We start from the raw sequence: 19,823 nt of genomic DNA on the forward strand, positions 1-19,823 counted from the left end.
TCATTCAGATTCCTTCTCTGTTTTGTTGTTAAACAGGACCCATCATAAATAGATACATATTCAAGAGAGGCTTCATGACACACGATGTAAAAAACCCACAAGTCCTGGCTTAATTGATTCATTGGCAATGAAAGATGCTTTAATGTAATCCACAGTGCCAGTTTTTACCCTGTAAAAAGACTCAGGAATAAAATTAAAAGGAGAAAAATGTAATTTTCCATTGCAGCATCCTTATTTTAAGAATTTTTCCTCACCCATAGAAATTATCAAAATTAATTGAATGCATATTTCTATTGGATCTTAAATTATTCATTGTTATATTTCTTAATCTGAGATCATATAAAAATAAACAGTTCTTTATAATTAATAAATAAAAACATTAGAGGAACATTCTATAATTTTTTAATTATCTTTCAATTATAGTATTTCATTCTCATAAAGTTGCTTTTGTTTTCCAGGCCCTTATTACATATTTCCCAGGGCTATCTCAGCAGTCCACAACTAGTCTTTCCATTTTGGTATTTTCCTGCATTGGTTCATTCCACACCTACTGTTCTCAGGTAGATTTTACTAGATCACTGCTCTCCTCTCATCACCAAACAAGCTAATAAATGGAACAAAATCCAGACAAGGGTGGGCAAAAGTAGGCTGACAGTTGTGAGTATATGAAACACAGATTTTATTCTTTTTTTAAAATATATTTTATTGATTTTTACAGAGAGGAAGGGAGAGGGATAGAGAGTTAGAAACATCGATGAGAGAGAAACATCGATGAGCTGCCTCCTGCACACCCCCTACTGGTGATGTGCCCACAACAAAGGTACATGCCCTTGACGGGAATCAAACCTGGGACCTTCAGTCTGCAGGCTGACGCTTTATCCACTGAGCCAAACCGGTTAGGGCAGATTTTATTCTTGTATTATTTAATTATTAATTGTATTATGTATTTGTGTTATTTGTCTTATTATTGTCACTGTTTTCTATACTTGCTTAGGATTTATCTTTTAGGTAATAATGGCTGTCATTTAACCTATTTCTGCCTAACCCTGTATACTTTAATTGTTAACCTGATATACTTTGGCTGTATCTCCACTTCCTTTCCAGAAGTGTTCCTGTGTGTTCTTGTATATTGCTCAGCATGGGCAGCATTTCACATGTTTGTTGAATGAATGAGTTCTTAGTTAGAGGCAATCTTATAAACTCTAGTTATATTTCTCACACTGTACATTATATCATAATTATAACTCTACGTGTTTTATAATATTTGCTACACAATAAGCTTCTTAAAACTAATATATGTTTATAGTTCCCCCATACCTGATATCTATCACAGGACCAGAGACATTATATAATTTAAAAAGAGCATAAATTATATTAAATGAGTGAATGACTAAATTAAAATTATGTAAGTATTTAAAACCAATTAGAGTAATATAGAATTTTTATTTTAATTTTTAAAATTTTATTCTATAACTAGAGGCCCAGTGCATGAAATTCATGCACTGGGGGCAGGGATGTACCTCAGCCCAGCCTCCTGTACCCTCTCCAATCTGGGACCCCTTAGGGGATGTCCGACTACCGGTTTAGGCCCGGTCCCGACCAGCAGTCGGACATCCCTCTCACAATCCAGGACTGCTGGCTCCTAACCACTGGCCTGCCTGACTGCCTGATTGCCCCTAACTGCTTCTGCCTGCCAACCTGATCACCCCCTAACCACACCCATGTCAGCCTGATTGACACCTAACTGCTTCCCTGCTGGCCCATTCGCCCCCAACTTCCCTCCCCTGCAGGCCTGGTCACCCCCAACTGCCCTCCCCTGCCGGCTATCTTGTGACAATGGTGGGGGCAGCCATATTGTGGTGGCCATCTTGTGACAACGTGGGGGCAGCCATCTTGTGACAATGTGGGGGTGGCCATCTTGTGATGACATGGGGGCAGCTATCTTGTGATGTGAAGGTGGTAGGGTCAATTTGCATATTACTTCTTTATTATATAGGATACCATAGGTGTTTTAGAAAACAATTAAAATCCATACAAAGGAAATTGCCTGAGAATCTTTTTACAGAATCTTGTATATGTTATTACTACTACTTACCATTAACATTACTTTAATAATTTACTAGACTTAATGCTCTTTCTATATTACTCCTTTAATCTGCACAGTAATGCTATCTTGTGGACACTAGTATTTGTTCTCATCTTACAGATGTGAAAAATTAACTTTAAAGAGGTTAAATACCTTATCCAATGTCATAAAACTAAGCATAAGATAATGCCAGACTTTAGAACAATTCCATATTACTCCAAAACCCAAACTCTTAAACAGTGTGCATTGCCAACCTCATGTAATTCAGTATACACTTGAGAAGAAATATTTATTTATTCATTTAAAAAGTGTTAATTGGTCACCTAATCAGTGGGATCCAGGAGAAATGAAGCAGCCTGAGTTCTTGACTTATGGAGCTTATCTTTGGGTGGGGGAGAAATAAACTGAATGAACATATGTACTTATATTATATGAAATGAAGAAACTAAAGCTAAGCTAGGATATTAGGGATTGGTTCTATCGAGGGTTGGTGGATTCTATTTTCCTTGGAGAAAGACCTCTCTGAAAAGGCTTGAATAAAGTGAAGGTGCAGACCTGTGAGAGCCACACCAGGGTCCCCGGATAGTCAAGGCCAATGGGAGCACAGAGGCCTTGTTGTCAATACACCAGAATGGCCAAGGTCACTCTGAGCATGAGCCTAATGGGGTGCCCAAGGCCAAGATACCACGAGCAGGTGCAAGTACACATGGAACACTGTGCCTTTCTATAACCCAAATGATTGATGTCACTGTTAGCAACTAGCCTTCTTTATCTCTGGGGTAATATACAGGTTACTAACTAGAAGGAGTGTGCGTGTGAAGAAGTCTGCTAGAGAGAGCAGCTTGGCAGAGCAGAGAGAGAACTCAGGAGAAGCAGAGGCAGCAGACACAGAGAATGTAGCTCCTATGTGTGTTTTAAAGTTATTTTCATTATTAATAAAACAAAACTATCAGATTTGATAATTCTTAGAGTCCTCACCTCCTCTGAAAAGTCTATAATTTCTGTTTCCATAACTAATTATTATCCATTTACACTAATGTCAGAACACTTCAAATCTATTTTTAATATGAGAAATGAATATCTAATGGAAAAGTTTATATCAATGTAAACAATATGAAATAAAAGAGAAAAATATGTAAAGTTTGGAATTTCTACCTATGGAGATATTTGGTGTTTTTATGCTCCTTTTTCAGTATAGGCTTTCGATTGTATCATATTTCCCAAATTTTAAAATTATATAAATATATATGTATATATCTGAATATGTATGTATATATATATGAGTATATACATTTATACATATATGTGTGTATATATATGTATGTGTATGTGTATAGATAGATAGATAGATAGATAGATAGATAGATAGATAGATAGAGATAGAGATAGAGATAGAGATAGAGATAGAGATAGAGATAGAGATAGATAGATTACCTTCCTAAAGTGTTAACCAATAAAAAAGGACCATAATTAAATGAAAATATCTGAGTATCATTCTAACTGTCCCATACTTTGCCTCCCTCCACCTTATAAACATTACCTATTTCTATTATAAGCACAAGATCCCATTTTGTGGTTGGCTATGAACCATGAATAATTGAATCATGATATTTGCATTACCCCATGTTCCCTTTGGGAGAAAAATAAAAGTAATTTCTAACAGCTACAAGTGTTATTATATTATATGGTATACAACCCAAATAGAATGGCATAGTAAAATAAGACTATACAGTAGTTACACAAGTATAAGCACAGGCTTATTTTTAATTATTTATAAATCGTGTAAAATGTTTCATAGCAAACCCCAGTGACAATTATTTTCCAGTGATTCATGAAGCTTCTAAATCAAATGCTCCCTTATGTCCTAAGTGGTATCATGTGTTTGTTGGTGAGTTAATAGTTTCAGAAAAGGGAGTGATATCAATGCAAATAAAATAATAAGCCAAGATTCAGCTGCAACTCTTTTGATATGGTCTAGTTCATTGTTTCTCAAAATGTAATGTGCCTCAGAGGGTATTGTTAACATGCATAATCTGTTTCAATAAATAGGATCGGGCACTGACATTTGGCTGTTCTAACAAGCTCCCAGCTGATAACTGTGCTGTTCGTCAAGGACCTTAGTCTGAAAATCAAGGGTAGATCTACATCAACATTCCCCAAAGTTTGTTTCACCTAACTCTGAGATGTTATGGAAAAGGATTAAATTACCAAAAGTGGCTCCCTCTCTCCTCTCTTGGATTTGTGATGGACATTGGCACCAAAAATCATGTACTGATGAAACAAACTCAATTTTTAAATTGTGGCAGGAAAAAAACACACACATATGAAATCTACCCTCTTAAATTTTTAAGTGTTCAGTACAGTATTATTTATAAGCACATTATATAGTTATTTTTATTAGTTTCCATACTGAATAACTGAAAGTCTTTTGTGATATCACTTTTATAGAATTTTGATAACAATTGAAACTCTGTATGCATTGATCAACAATTCCTCCTTTCTTCCTTGCCCCAGCCTCTGGCAACCACCTTTCTTATTTCTGCTTCTATGACTTTGATTACTATGGATATCTCATAAAAGTAGAATCTGAAACCATTTCACTATAGAACACGTCGGAACACTCTCAGCATATATATGTAATGATTAGAGGCCTGGTGCATGAAATTTGTGCATTGGGGGGGGGGGGGTCCCTCAGCCCTGCACCCTCTCCAATCCGGGACCCCTCAGGGGATATCCAAATGCTGGTTTAGGCCCAATCCCACAGGCAATGCTCTCACAATCCGGGACTGCTGGCTCCTAACCACTCGCCTGCCTGCCTGCCTGATCACCCCTAACTGCCTCTGCCTGCCAGCCTTATCACCCCCTAATTGCCCTCTCCTACTGGCCTGATTGCCCTTAACTGCCCTCCCCTGCTGGCCTGATCGCCCCTAACTACCCTCCCCTGCTAGCCTGATTACCCCTAACTGCCTCTGCCTCAGCCCCATGGCTCTTTCCGGAAGGATGTCTGGAAGATGTCCTGTCTAATTAGCATATTACCCTTTTATTAGTATAGATCATGAATGTAAGAACATATTTATTGAAAGAAGCTGAATTCCCACCAGACCTGCCATCAGTGGTTGAGTAGTTTGGTATGACATAGTCATGATTAGCAAGCTTGTATTAATACAAAAGAGTAAATATTCATGAGATGTAAAGATAAAATTTCAAATTAAAATAAATATTTTGAAATTACAGGCATAGTATGGAGGAAAGGAAAACAGCTTTTATAGTCAGATGGACATAAATTTGATTCCCAATTTTGTTTCTTACACAAGTGGCTCTAATCAACCAAAGTAATATATTGAATCTTTCTAAATTTTACTTTTCTTTCTTTGAAAAATGTCTTTTGTCATATCATTTTTATAGAATTTTGATAACAATTGAAATTATTATGTATTTCAAAGAGTAGCCAATAAGTCAATAAATGATAGCTCCTTTATAATTATCAATAATGAATGTGAATTCCACAGATAACATGTTTTATTACTACTTAGACTCTGCCTGGGCTGGGTCTCCAGTAAATGATATACAGTAATATAAAAGCTCTGGTCCATGATTAAAATCATGTTTTGACATGCTTTATGAGCTCTCTTTATATGAATTTTTGATAATATGCTTTCAAAATTATTGGCAGATCTACTCTTTGTCTGTATTTCAAGCTGGGTAATGGAAAATGATTTATACAGTTTTATTGAATTTACAAGGACTAAAGTAAGCCTTGCTAATTATTGCTATGTCATTCTTGCAGGCTAGCAGGAACTGAGACAAAACATAAGCCAAACTAAATATAATTAGCATTAAAATGACTCAAGCATGAAATATAATCAAACGGGTCCTGAAGTGTCTTAGTTTTTGTCCATAAAAAAGTATCATGCTTGTTTGCAAGCATTCACTTTAATTGCTTTCCCCCTTTTTCTGAAATATGGGAGGTGTTTTAGGTCCCTACCATATTTCTCAAATAACATTTTTGTTATTGACATTACAACCTACACTGTCATAAATAATCTGACTTTTAAAACTAGGTGATGCTATCTATAAAGTCTTACAGGATGAATACCAGGAGCCCATCTCCCTAAAAACTAATATTTTTTCTTTCCAAATGTATATTATTAAATGTCCATGAGATTTCTGATCAGTTCATTCTCTTTAGAGTACAAAGTCTTTCTTCTAAACTCAGTAAATTTGGGTTGAATTTAAAGAACAAATTTACCCCCAAAGAGATATTTTTACATGGGGATTCTATCCAATTCCTGTTCATTAGACCTTGGATGAACAGTAGCAAATATCTACCTCTGAACCATTACTGTAAGAAGAGAGTCTACAAAATTAGAGGGTAGGCAGAAAAAAAATATATAGGCAAAGAGAGAAGGAACAAAGTTTTATAGGTAGAACTATAGGGAACATGGCAGAGACATAAAGAACTTGCGGTAGAGTAAGATTAAGCAATTAAGATTTTGCTTTGATGGATAAGGCATCTGCTCTAGTGGTAGGAGCTGAGAGGTGCCAGTGAAGCAAAGCTAGTCCTGGATATCTGCTAGAATTCAGTTCTTCCCATTCTTTACAGTAAGATAACTCCCTCAGTGAATTTCTGTAAGTGAAAGAAGAAATCAGACAGAATCAGAGGGATTCCTGGAATCACAGGCTGATTACAGACAGTGTGGGCCGACCAGGGCTACTGTTTGCAGCAAGTGCAATGCCCTTTGGCTCTATTAGCTGTACATTTTTTTAAAAAATGTGGTTAATCCTCACTTGAGGATATTTTTCCATTGATTTTTAGAGAGAGTGGAAAGGAGGGAGGGAGGGAGAGAGAGAGGAAAAAGGAGAGAGAGAGAGAGAGAGAGAGAGAGAGAGAGAGAGAGAGAGAGAGAGAGGTGAAAGAGAGAATGGTTGCCTCCCACACCTTGACCAGGGCAGGGAATGAACCTGCAGGTAATTGCCTTGGACAGGGAATGGAACCCTCCACCCTTCAGTTCCCTGGCTAATGCCCTAACCACAGAGAAACACCATCCAGGGATATTAACTGTAAATTTATTGAAATAGTTCTATTGTGCTTGATTACAAGCTGATGACTGGACCCCCAGGTGTCCTTACTATCTGCCTGCTCAGCTTCATCCCTGGGTATTTCTGAATTCCCAAAATGGGGCAAATGAAAGGGTGATGTTTGGTACAACAGGACATTCCAGGATATTCTAGCATATGGCATGTGTAATTTCTGTCACATAGGTAACTGTGCCAAAGCAGTTATCAAATATATTGGCTATTCCCCTTGCGGAATAGATGTTAATTCTGGACTTTTGAAAGAAAAGGGACTTCAACATTAACAAAAGACTGAAATGGGCTCTGATAAGTAAGAATGGGACTTAAAGAGACTCAAAGCAGAATTTTTATCTATCTTAGAGTTTGTGTGAAGTTCATTAAGACGGGTGTGACAATATCATTAAAATAAAGTTAAATTGGAAGCATTTCTCTATTCCTGAACTTAGATTACATATATACTAAGAAAAAACACAAAACATTTATAATCTTTTCTATTCTTGTGTTGTCAGAGCCATTTACAAATGCAATATGAATCTTAAAAAAAAAAAAAAACACCTACAAAGATATTGTATTTCCAGTCAGTTTTAAAATCAGTTTTCCCCAACTCATCTCCTGTCACTTCCTGATTTACAAAGAAAAAATCCAGAGCGCTTCAAAAAAATCAAATATATGGCTCTATTTGAACTTGATGGGTTCTTTCATGACAAGATCCCTTGGCACATGCTGCCTCTTCTTCCTGGAATATCTATCACCTTTTATTATATCAGTGACCCTTTCAGTCTTCAAAGTTCATATAGAATGACATCTTCAATGCATATTCTCTGCATATATGATGTTTCACCCAATGTAGGCATCTATAATTATATGCCAAATGACTTATTTTAGACGAATTTATTTTTATAACTTTTCTAAACTTTAAAAAGGGAGGAGAAAAATGTGTCTGCCTTTATAATATACTTGTCACATTCCATGAAAAGAATATTGCCCCTAAAATATTTTAAAAGAAGATAATTACCTGAGTGAGGAACAAGACTAATCTACCTCAGTATTCTAAACAGTGAGTTTTAAGTGACTTTGGAGTGAAAAATCCTTTTACTTCCTAGTCATTCCTTATTTATAGGTAATTGTGTTACTGTCTACATCTCTTTACACTTCTGGATGATGGTGAGTGGATAAGCATGCAATTTCCATTTCTGTGACTTGAATTAATCACTTCTCAAGTAAAGTACAGATGTCCTTCTGGAGAATGCCATTAAGTTAATTATAATGCATTTCATGATTGTACAGGCCTTGTTTTCTCTTCATAATGCATAAAAGTTAATAGATGTATATGATAGTAATTTTCCTGTCATAAAGTCTCCTTTTACTAATCTCAAAATAGTTTAAATTAGCACTTAAAATTTATGTAGTATAATTTTATTGAAGAGTAAAGGGGCATGTTCTAAAATAGAATGAGGTTAATGAGAAGTGATAAAACTAACAACCGTATTTTAAGTATTTTCTCCTTTAACAAGGATTTTTTTTATCTTGTATTTTTCTCCTGTGTCACAGACATATTATAAGCAAAATACCATCATTTTATGGGAGATAAAGTATGATTTATTCTCCTAGCCAACTAACATATAGCAAGGAAGTTAACACACAGGTTTGATTAAGTTTATAAAATAATAATACACAGCAAATTCTAAGTTATAGGTGCTATTTTAAGTTCCTTGGAAAATTATTTGACTTGCATACTAACAAAACCCTATGAGCAGGTGCCATTAATATACTAATTTTACTGATGAGAAAACTGAAACACAGAGATAGGAATTGATATGCCCAAGATCACATAATGGTGATTGATATGGGGTTCAGAGCCCAGCAGTGCTGCCCAGCTAATCTCAAGGCTGTGCTTCTATATCATATATAAAAGGACCCCTACCATCAGAAATGATGATTGCAAGAGAAGTTTCTGGATAGCAAGAGGAATTAGAACAGCATTTTGAAGAATAAAAATCATTGGATTGATAGAGATTATAAGTGTGTGACAGAGAGGGGAAAGGGAGGCAGCTATAAAGTAAGGAGTTATAAGAACATAGAAATAAAAATACAACATATATTCAAGGGATCATAAAGCAGCCGCTAGACTGGATCAGATATTTTATTTAGAATTTTTAAAAGATGAATATGTTCACATTGCTTTGCTGGATATTAATTTTTGGTACATTATATAATTACATCTATTAAAATGATATTTATTAATCAACTAATTGTCTATGTAAATTGATTTTTATATTGACAATTAACTATATCAATCTGTTATTATTCTTGTATTCTTGTGATCCTGACCCCACCATTTTACTAAGATATCACAGTGTCAGGAATTTACTTGCTACACAGAGGACTTTAAAAAATAAGTGTATAGCTGCAATCGGTTTGGCTCAGTGGATAGAGCATCAGCCTGCGGACTTAAGGGTCCCAGGTTCGATTCCGGTCAAGGGTATGTACCTTGGTTGCAGGCACATCCCTAGTGGGGGGTGTGCAGGAGGCAGCTGATTGATGTTTCTCTCATTGATGTTTCTAACTATCCCTCTCCCTTCCTCTCTGTGGAGAATCAATAAAATATATTTTTCAAAAGTGTATATACTTTGGACACTAATAAAGACTTCCAGGTAAGCTTTTCCTAGATAAGAATACTAAGTAGAAAAACAGCAGCTCATCCATTGTTTTCTTTTCAGGTAAACCAGTGATGATAGTGACAGAGTATATGGAAAACGGCTCTTTAGATACATTTTTAAAGGTAAGATTTGAGGCAAATTTAATTATTCAGTGTTATTTATATATTGATAATGACATTGAAGTTAAAATTGAGCCACTTTAAAGCTGAACTTTAAAATAGATAGAAATACCTGGAGTGAGAATAATTACACTCCAAAAAGTTAACTTTGGTTTGAATTTTTTTCTTTTCAGAAAACTTATACAAATTCAAATTATGTGTGTCTACAGTTTTACATAATTATATGCTACTTTGCAAAAAAAATGAAAGAAAGAGGAAAGAAAGGAAGGAAAGAAGGAAGAGAAGAGATGGATGGAAGGAAGGAGGGAGGGAGGGAGGGAGGGAGGGAGGGAGGGAGGGAGGGAGGGAGGGAGGGAGGATAGGGAAAAAAACAGAAAGTAGAAAAAGAAGCTTGAACAAATTCTAACTTTTTCAAAGTACATATTATCAGGCAGAGCTAGGAAAAACTGTCTCAAAGCTCCATGCTCCTTATCTACAGTAAGGGTTAAATAGGCTTATAACCCATCTGAGGCCGCTTGTGCCCTCAGAGTCCTCATGTGGTAATAGATGATACTGATCCTATATTGTTCAGTCTGTGAGTCTCAAAAAAAAAATTTTTTTTAATGTGTAAGTTCTTCAGGTGTTAAATGATGTAACACATCTGCAGGCCTGCTTAAATCTGTAGACTGGCAGTTTTTCATCTTCCTCAGCGATTATTGCTATGGATTAGGAAAGGTGATGGGAGATGGCATTAATGACAATGATAAGAGGGACCCGAGCATTGAATATGACATCAGCCCGCGGACAAGGGGGCTGCTGCCACATTCCCTTACGCTCTCCAGATTCTGTTGCCAAATTTCTTATACGTGTCTTCTAGTGCCCTGGTCTCATAAAGTCACATCATCTTCTTTTGTTAAAATAATCATTGGGTGAGCCTTTCTGTGTGTGTGTGTGTGTGTGTGTGTGTGTGTGTGTGTGTGTGTGTGTGTGCAGTAAATTGAGTGCCCCTGAAAAAGACTGCAAGCTTCCAAGAAATGCAAATATCTTCCGGGTCATTCCTCAGCCATTCCCCTCCCATCTGCTGCTGAAGAATCTCCCTCCATCTCCTCTGGCCATTTCTTCTTTACAACAATATGCCTATCGAGCTGGCTTCCTCTAAAGCACCTCAAAGATGTGCCGTGTTAACCCTAGGCAAGCACCAGGCTGCAGTAATGAACACACTCCTCTGATGACTGAGAATAAAAGAATTGCAATGCAGTGAAGGGCGATTAAATGGGATTTTCCATAAGGGCTTTCAAACCCTTGATCTGCTTTGACCAAGGAAAGAAGTGATAAATATTACCAACTTAACTATATATTTCCCGACTTTTTTTTGTTCTCCTTCACGTAGAATATGGATATGAATTTGGGGATAGTATTAATTTGGGTTTGAATGAAAACCCTTTCATATCCCCCCCCCCCCCCCCCCAGTGATTGGTGTGGCTGGACTAATATTGCTACATCGTCTTTACAGAAAAATGATGGGCAATTCACTGTGATTCAGCTGGTTGGCATGCTGAGAGGCATCGCTGCTGGAATGAAGTACCTTTCCGACATGGGCTACGTGCATAGAGACCTCGCTGCTAGAAACATCTTAATCAACAGTAACCTTGTGTGCAAAGTGTCTGACTTTGGACTTTCCAGGGTGCTGGAAGATGATCCTGAGGCAGCCTACACTACAAGGGTAAGTTCTAACAGAATGCATTTCTGACTCCCTAGACTAGAGGCATTTAATATTTAAAGATTTTAAAGGAAATAGCAAAAAGGGCATTTCTCCAACATAGGAAAAAGGAGAGAGGAAAGGAGAGGGTGGGGGAATAAAAAAATCCAGATGATGCTCCTTGTTAGATATCAGAAAATTCATATAATAAACTCAGATAAAAAAGTATCTACCTAATGAGTCTCAATACTTTACTTTTTTCCTACCGATACTGAAAATAAAAAAAATTCAAATTTAGATTGTATACAACAATGTAAAAAATCATATAAAATTTTAAATGTAAAAAATAGAGAATATCCTATATTAAAAACAATCAATATGTTATCTATACATGTACAATAAATATGAATATATACATGTATAGCATTATGGAGTAACTTAAACTCTTGCACTATCTTCTTTTGTAAAACAAATGCAGAAATATCTAAACCTATGTTTTAAGGATTCACATGGTATAGAATAAAAGAGTTATTTCTTCAAAAACTTTTGATTTATTAAAGGTATGTCTGATTTCTTTTTTATATACTATGTAAACTGTTAAGCCCATGTCTTTGGAAAATTGGTCACTAACATATTGTAATTAGCATAAATCAACACCCTTTTCCAGCAATGTAATTGGTTCCTGAATTGATATGTTATATAATCAATAAGTCTCTCTGTGTAATATTGGTACAATGAAATTTTGGGGGCAATCTATGTATTGCACTTCTACAGTTTGAATCCCTTATGATAAACTACATTTGTTTAGTTCTAAATCTTTAAAGTGTCATCAAGTTCAAGATTTAAACTTCTTGTGAAGACAGGAATTTATCAGTGCATCTTTTTCACTCTACAATTTGGTTAACTTTGGTTTCCATACAAAGGAACACTTTTGTCATCCCTTATTTTTATGATAGATGTGTTACACATTTCCTTAAGTCACCTTTTTAAAAATCATTTGTACTCATAGCCTAACAATAAATCTAGTCATATATTATAAAGCTTTCTTTTTCGATGTTGTTTTATGTATCAGATTCTTAGAGACTGTATTATGCTGAAGATCACATGTAAATTATATAAGTAAATGAAGTCTTTTAAAATGGTCAGCTTGACAAATCAATAAATTAATTGATGGGCTATCACTTCCTTTTTTCTAGACTTAATTATCTTTGTCATTATTTGCATTAAATGAAAACTCATTCAAGAATCCTCTTGGAATTAGTGTTACACTTAATAAACTTGGCCTAAACAAGATTGAGGTTATAGGAAAATCCATTCCCAGTATGACTGCTTGATGACTTAGTTAAATGCATGGAGTAGATTGTCAATGTGTCATGCTGGGGGAAAGGGAGGGCGAGGGAAAGCAGAGATCCTGAGACCCTCAAGAATTATTCCTACGAAATGAGTCATATTGGCAGCTGTGGGAAATGCATGTACTGAGAGATCCAGAGATAAAGGAGCACCAGATAATATTGATGACAAATGTGATGGTCAGAGGATCAAGAGAAACATTCTAGGCTGAAGTTTAAAGTAATCCACAAACTATAATTTTAAGAGGTATAATAATAATAATATATTATGGAATGTTGCAACACAACTTGCCAGAGCTAATTGTGTGACCACACCTATGGATATTTAATTAACCAAAGTATATTTCGGGAAAGTCTTCTTAAAGTGGTGTTACCATATTTCCAAGGAGCAAATAATTCAAACTTATTTTGAATAATTCAAATTAACTGCAACTCAGCAGTTTCAAGCATTACATAATATTATTATTTTCTCATATGTCTTGAAACTTTGGTTCATAAAGAGCAGTTTAAGTTACATTTTTCTGGTATTTGAAATACATTATTCCCTTCTTGCAAAATGGGAAGGCATATGCTAGTCATTTTATGAGAAAATATTCAAAACCTCTCTCTCTCAACCCACTATATTTATTTATTTATTGATTGATTGATTGATTGACTTTTGCTTATAAATAAAATGTTTGATTGTTTGGGGTTGCCTGCTTTTAAAAATTATGAGGAAAAATGTTCACCCTTAAAGGGGCAGGTTAAATGTTTATTTTGTGAACTAAGAGAAAACCTGCCAAAGCATTTTTTTGCCATGTTAAAAGAATCCAATGTATATTAATGTTGTAAGTTTTTCCCCATCATCTAATTTTAATAAATTTTAAAATGGTTGAATTAAATTAAAAAAAAAACACCTATTCCTTAGGTTAAAATGAAAAAGCCTATCCAAACAAATAAAAATATGCCAATGAAAGAAAATGAAAGAAATCAAGTCTAAAAGAAATTGCATGATATTAGGAAAAAGTATAACTAAGCTTTTAATATACCTGATTTTCATGCTTGTCTTATTAGCTGTTAAACTTCTCTGTCTTGCATTCAGCAACTGAGATGTTCCACTTACAGTTCTCATATTAAAGAAGATAAAAAGCACCCGGGAATCTGAGTCCTTTACTCAGCTTGAAAATCATGAAAGTTACCTTATTGATTTGCTTGACTGCTTCCTTTCCCCACTGAGAGCTGCCATTCTGATACTGTAATTGAGATGTGGGTCCTGTGTGTTCTAGTAGTCAAACAGAATTTAAACCAGAAACCTTCCAGACAGCCAATTAGCAGTCTACAAGTGCTTATGGACCGATATGTGCAAAGAGACTGCATGATGTCAAACAGATTCACTTAAAAATGCTACATCTCTTTCTAGATCTTTTCAGTGAAGCAGCAATATCCCTAGGTACATTTGAAGTCTGTGAGGATTTTTTAAAAATTCTTTTTTAATTGCAGGGAGGCAAAATCCCAATAAGATGGACTGCCCCGGAAGCTATAGCTTTCAGAAAGTTTACCTCTGCTAGTGATGTCTGGAGCTATGGAATCGTGATGTGGGAGGTTGTGTCTTATGGAGAGAGACCCTATTGGGAGATGACCAACCAAGATGTAAGTATGGAGCTATGCCCACTCAAGTTTGAGATGAAATGCTTAGCTCTCTGTGTCAGGAGACTTATAATAGTTTTCATTTCTGAACATGACAGTTGCTTAAAAAAAAGAAATACTTTGCTTACCCTCTGATCTACTTTGTTGTTAAACTATCCTTTATGCAGAAGCTCAAAATGAGTTAGCACAAAGGAAAGTAAGTCACTATTATATAAAAGCTCAGTCCCTTGCCAGACAGTTTTAGCTGTATTGTGGTGCTATTCCACTCATTTAATGTCAGTATCATTTTCAAAGATAAAGAAAGAGCCATCAAAGAATGAGTACTGACAGGCAAGGTTTTATGATTTGCATTTGATGGAGGCAGCTAATGCTTTAGTGCAAAAGGATGAATGATATTGACTTCATCCTGGATGCTCTTAGAGGATAAAAAAGGAACAATCTACATTTTTAAAATTAAAACATGTAGGAAGAGTTGTATTGTCTATATAATTTAGGGGAAAAATAGGCTTTCCCCACATGGAAAAAAATTCATGCTTAGAATTATAGAGTCCTAGCATTAAAGGAACCATGAAAAAAAAAACCTCTATTCAAGTTCAGAATGCTTATTACATGATACCTCACACATGGCTTTTTTAGTCTTTGCTTTTATAATTTTCCATTGTTACTATTCCAGACAGCCCTTTCCATTTTGGATCACCTTTAAATTTGATGTATTTTCTGTCTAATAACAATAACAATTAAAAAAGAAGCTAACATATTTTGAGTCCTTACTATGTGCCATATACTGCCTTAAGTGCTTTACCAACTAATATCTTATTACTTGTTTATGAAACCAGTATATTGAAGTCTTACCTCAATAGCATGCTTTAAAACATTCTTCTCCTGTAATTATTTCTTTCATCCGTACTCTATAAACTCTCCCTCTCTTACACCTTCTGAAGTTATTAGTCAGGTACTATCTTTCAATCCTAATTTTGTTGAAGCAACAGTCTTATGCCAGTGATTAAAATCCACTTTCATATATAAAAATTCAAGTCCAGTCTAAATGAAAGTCAATACCATTTCGAAGTGTTTTCCAGCGTGACCCTCAGTACCTAGATTGTAAAGGAAGAATGTTCAGATTTTTGCTTGTCCTCCTCCTCTGCCAAAGTCCATGTCTGGACTTTTCAGGATCTTCCTAGATAGAGAGGTAGAAGGGAAGGGGCGATGATGTTTTTCCAATGTTGGGCTGTTGATGCCTCCTGCTCGGCAGTAACCCAGACATTGTTCTTTGTTGAGATTCATATCTGAGCTCTTCCAAAGGCCCTTGATGAGGACCTCCTCTCTGCCAGGTACTTAGAGAGGATGTACTGAGCTCCTAGTTCCTCTCACTTGCACCAGCTGCACACTGCACAGTCTTTCACTGCACCATACACACGTCTACTAAACCTGATGAATGTTGGATTCTCCACCAGTGCTTTCTGTTTTGGGTACTACTGCAGGCTTTCTCAGCCAGCCTGCCTTCTGCAAATTTCCTCAGGCGAGAAGCTAGGGTCACACTTCAGCTTTCCTAAAGATTACAGTTGTCCTTTCAACAGTGCAGGCCTAAGGGGCCAAACCCCACAGAGTTAAAAATCTGCATAGAACTTTTGACTGCTCCAAAACATAACAACTCACAGCCTACCGTTGACTGGAATCCTTATTGATAATATAGTCAATTAACACATATTTTGCATGTTATAGGTATTATGTGCTGTAGTCTTATCCTATCTAATAAAAAAGTGATATGCAAATTGACCATCACTCTAAGACACAAGATGGCTGCCCCCATGTGGTCAAAGATGGCTGCCCCCATGTGGACATGAGATGGCCGCAACAAGATGGCCGGCAAGGGAGGGCAGTTGTGGGCAGTTAGGGGTGACCAGGCTGGCAGAGGAGGGCAGTTGGGGGGGGACCAGGCCTGCAGAGGAGGGCAGTTGGGGGGGGGGGCAGGCCTGCAGGGGAGAGCAGTTGGGGGTACCAGGCCTGCAGGGGAGGAAAATTGTGGGGGACCCAGGCCTGCAGGGGAGGGCAGTTGGGGAGGACAAAGCCTGCAGGGGAGGACAGTTATGGGGAAACCAGGCCAGCAGGCAGTTGGGGGTGACCAGGCCTGCAGGGGAGGGCAGTTAGGGGTGCCCGGGCCAGCAGGGGAGGGCAGTTATGGGCAAATGGGCCGGCCAGGGAGCAGTTAGGCGTCAATCAGGCTGGCAGGGGAGTGGTTAGGGGTGATCAGGCTGGCAGGCAGAAGCAGTTAAGGGCAATCAGGCAGAGGCAGGTGAGCGGTTGGGAGCCAGCAGTCCTGGATTGTGAGAGGGATGTCCAACCACCCATTTAGGCCCGATCCCGGTTGGATCAGGCCTAAATGGGCGGTCGGACATCCCTCAAGGGGTCCCAGATTGGAGAGGGTGCAGGCTGGGCTGAGGGACACGCCCCTCCCCCCCGTGCACACATTTCGTGCACCAGGCCTCTAGTAATAAAATAAGCTACGAAAAAGAAAATGTTATTAAGAAAGTCATAAGGAAGAGAATATACAATGACAGTACTTATTGAGAAAAATTTGCATGTAAGTGGACTTATGCAATTCAAGTCCATGTCATTCAAAGGTCAACTGTATTTCATAGCATTCTATTCTGACAGCAATAGTAAACTGGGCTGATGGATTCCTGCCTCTTGATAAGTATACAAGACATCTAAAATTGCTTCTGCAGTCATCGAAAATTGCTACAATCATTTTTTTGTTTTTTGGGTGGGTTTTTTTTTGTGTGTGCTATACTCACTTGATTTAAGGAGGAACTGCTGACATTTATTTCTCTAAGTTTGGGAGAACACAGTATCTACTGTGCTCAACTTTCTGATATTAAGGGCAGGACTATGATAAAAGTATCATTGAACTCTCGGTATATATTTAACAAACTATCAGAGAGGTATGCCTGTATTAGTCCTGTTTTGCAGTCAAGGAACTATGATTTAGAGAGATTAGATGACTTTCTTAAGGTCAAAAATAATAATAAATGTTATACCATAAACTGAACCTGGTTCTCCACATTTTGTGTACCTAACCATGACTCTGTCTCCAATTAAATCAATGTCTACGTCCTCTCTTTCATTTCCAACCAGCGATCCTAGATCACCCTTCAATTGAATATAACATATTCAATCAATATTTAATAATTATTCTGGATTTATCTAGTCTAGACAAAGATTAGATCTATTTGCTACTTTCTGTTCTCCAGATAAATGCCAAACGCTAACTGGAGCTACAGAGTACTTTGTTGTTTTGCTTCTATCTTCTTTCAAGGCTCATTTCAATGCCATTGTTTTGTTTATTTGTTATGAAAGTATTTTATTCTGTCTGCCAGCAAGCTTGGTCTTTTCACTCAAGGAAAACATTTGTCCTTTATTTGTTTATTAGTAATGTCTCCCAATTCTGATATTTTTAATTCCAATTGTGTCACTCAGAATTATTTGTACTTCCCAACTAGTTGCATAATATTTGTAGCATTGTCACCCACATTATTGACAATTATACCTGAGCTAGTTGTATCTCTCACAAATAAAATTATAGACCAAAGTAAAACAAGATGCTACGTGAATGCTCATAAGTTTTTGCTGATTTTAACTGGGCTTGTTCAAGTCCCTTGGAGTTGGCTGGTATATACTTGCACTCCACAGGGCCTTCATCTTCCGCTGAAGACCCGCAGGCGAGACTAGATGTGAGCTAATTTGTCAAGTGACTGAAGGGCAAGAATGAGCCCATTTGCTCCTCAGCCTAAAATATATCTACTAAAATCCCATTGGCCAATCCCATTATCAGAGTATGGTACATTACACTGTTCACTGTGAATGGACAATATAAAGTTACATGGAGAAGGACATAAAAACAAGGAGGTGTGAAGGATTTGGGACATATTTTTTTTCTGGATTTCAGCCATTTGAGAGTCTTGATACTTTTCCAGATAATTTGATTTCAAATAATTAAAAAAAAAAACAACCAACAACAACAACAAGGAAATGCTGATGCAATAGTTTCAGGAAGTTATAAAAATAAAAACTAATATTTTGACTCTGGCTGGGTTTTCTGAGCATCTAAATAAGGTTTACAGAAAAATGATTTTACAGTTACAGATCTTTCTAAAATGCCTGCCTTTGAAAGAGTTCCCAATACGTGCTCTGTATTTCCTAAACAAGTTCAGATCCGTAGTGGCATTTAGTTTTTAGATATAGCACTAAGTTTGATATGCCTCGATTTCTATCTAAATATGTGTCCGGGAAACATGACAGATCTATTCTATTTGAAAATCGTGATTACTTAATATCTCTTTGGGAGGAAATATCAGAGAACAAAGTAGAAGTACTGATTTGGCAGTTTTGAATGATATATTCCATAATCTCTACACTCCAGATACTATCTGATTCAAAAAGGGCTTTGCCACCATGAAAATGTTACATTACCCAGACATGGAGAATCATCTACATCCATCAAAGAAGACCTCTGGCTGTGTCAGAGGCAGAGGGGAATGCTGCAGTGAGTTTCTTTTGATTTAGGATTGCCTCTGTCATCACAGAGAAAAATCATAGCGATGCATAATAAAAATAAACCAGAATGGCTAGGATGATTTAGGTAAATACCGACCATGAACTCTCATTCAAGCTTGGGAAGTAAGATAATATCCTATAGTGAGTAGAAGCTCCTTTATTGATCACAAACATTTTAAATGTCAACATTTTTCAGAACTTCAAACAAAAGCCAAAATAAAAAGAGATTTCATTGCATTGCATTTTTATATTCAGTGACAGTTTTGTTCTCTTATATTTATTGTAAAATATATGACTAAATAGGTTATATTAAGCACATAGATTACAAAGAGCTTTAATAACTCATTAAGTTATCTGTTTTTCAGTCTTCTCATGTTAGAATTACTTGTGCCTTTTTTGAGGGGGGGGGAGATAGTTTTCTATTACTATTTCTGTTGGCTTCGATCTTATCTATAAGGCAGCAAGAATATTTGACTCCAAAAGAATATCAAACCACTTTGTATGGGCTATGCCTCTCTTCTTTCTCTTCTTTGTTTAAATTTTCAGTGCTACAGAAGAGGTAGATATAGGTGTAGATATAGATATACTTATATAAATATATGCAATTCTTCTTATATTGTTGGAATAGTTTATGGTAAAGCAAAGATAGTATTTTATGGTAACACACAGCATGCT

At 36.5% G+C, this 19,823-nt stretch overlaps 1 protein-coding gene across 9 annotated transcripts in view; it reads left to right on the plus strand.

The window, feature by feature from the left end:
* EPHA5 (EPH receptor A5) overlaps positions 1 to 19,823 on the plus strand; it is a gene marked incomplete at both ends in the record, with an annotated part of 329,203 nt that overhangs the window by 290,205 nt on the left and 19,175 nt on the right. For all 9 annotated transcript variants that reach the window (XM_079777090.1, XM_079777092.1, XM_079777091.1 and 6 more), the window contains 3 exons: positions 9,883 to 9,944; positions 11,434 to 11,643; positions 14,448 to 14,597. In XM_079777090.1, the coding sequence (XP_079633216.1) occupies positions 9,883 to 9,944; positions 11,434 to 11,643; positions 14,448 to 14,597 (422 nt within the window). The remainder of the gene's footprint in view (positions 1 to 9,882; positions 9,945 to 11,433; positions 11,644 to 14,447; positions 14,598 to 19,823) is intronic.

This window comes from Cnephaeus nilssonii, assembly GCF_951640355.1.
Source record: "Cnephaeus nilssonii genome assembly, chromosome: 1".
NCBI classification, from domain to species: Eukaryota; Metazoa; Chordata; class Mammalia; order Chiroptera; family Vespertilionidae; genus Cnephaeus; species Cnephaeus nilssonii.